The sequence below is a fragment of the Manacus vitellinus genome, unplaced genomic scaffold (assembly GCF_001715985.3).
Source record: "Manacus vitellinus isolate BGI_N305 unplaced genomic scaffold, ASM171598v3 scaffold_62_pilon, whole genome shotgun sequence".
Classification (NCBI taxonomy): domain Eukaryota; kingdom Metazoa; phylum Chordata; class Aves; order Passeriformes; family Pipridae; genus Manacus; species Manacus vitellinus.
The window spans coordinates 1291234-1292219 of NW_021940704.1; the positions used below are offsets into that span (position 1 = coordinate 1291234).

Here is a 986-nt window from a genome sequence, read left to right on the forward strand (position 1 = left end):
ACGGACGCCAAGTTCCGCAGGGTGGCCCGGATCATGGTGTGCGGGAAGACCTCGCTGGCCAAGGAGGTCTTTGGGGACACCTTGAACGAGAGCAGGGACCCGGACAGGCCCCCGGAGAGGTACACCTCCAGGTACTACCTCAAATTCACCTTCCTGGAGCAGGCCTTTGACAAACTGGCCGATGCTGGCTTCCACATGGTGGCCTGCAACTCCACGGGCACGTGTGCCTTCGCCCACGACCAGACGGACGACAGGATCTGGACCTCTTACACCGAATATGTTTTCTATCGTGAGTGACACAACCAACCAACCCTCCACAAACCAAACACCAACCGTCCCTCTTTCCTCTCCCGTGCTGGCCGTTGCCTAGAAGGTAGACATCCATCCCTGAATCCCGGCGTTCCCCCTTTGCCTCCTTTTGAGTTGTTTTTTGGGTTTTTTTCCCCCCTCCTCCTTCCTCCACGTTGAACCTCCATCCCTGAATCCCGGCGTTCCCCCTTTGCCTCCTTTTGAGTTGGTTTTTGGGTTTTTTTCCCCCCTCCTCCTTCCTCCACGTTGAACCTGCCCAGCTCTTCCTTGTAGCAGCCGCTGAGCACCAACCTTCTTCCCTCTCTCCGACTTCTGCAGTGCTCCCAACCCTCCCTGGATGTGTGGACTTGGACACTGTGGCGTGGTTTGGGTGGGAGGGGGGGACACGGCGGACTGTGCTCTGTCTGGAATTCCTGCGGCTGGATGAGCTTGTGTTGGACGCTGAACTTGGCTCCCTGTCCATCTGCAGCTGCTCGGGACTGTGCTGCACTCACTGGGTCTGACCTGCCAAGGGCTGTGGGTGAGGAAGAGTTGGGTTAAGGACACGGAGAAAGGTGGGAAGCAGAGCCAGGGAGGGGAGGGGGGGGTTGGGAAGATGAAGCCTGGCAGGATGTATTGCCATGAGCCCCTGTAAGCAGCTTAGCCTTTAGACTGGCAGCGCTTGGGGAGGGTAAAAC

The 986-nt window shown here is 58.1% G+C and overlaps 1 protein-coding gene across 1 annotated transcript in view; it reads left to right on the forward strand.

Moving 5' to 3' along the window:
• LOC103754956 (BTB/POZ domain-containing protein KCTD12) overlaps positions 1-466 on the forward strand; it is a 1021-nt gene extending 555 nt beyond the window's left edge. The window contains 1 exon segment of the mRNA XM_018083253.2: positions 1-466. This exon segment is cut by the window's left edge and continues 43 nt beyond it. Within this exon segment, the coding sequence (XP_017938742.2) occupies positions 1-297 (297 nt within the window). The 3' untranslated portion in view covers positions 298-466.
• Positions 467-986: the final 520 nt, after the last annotated feature.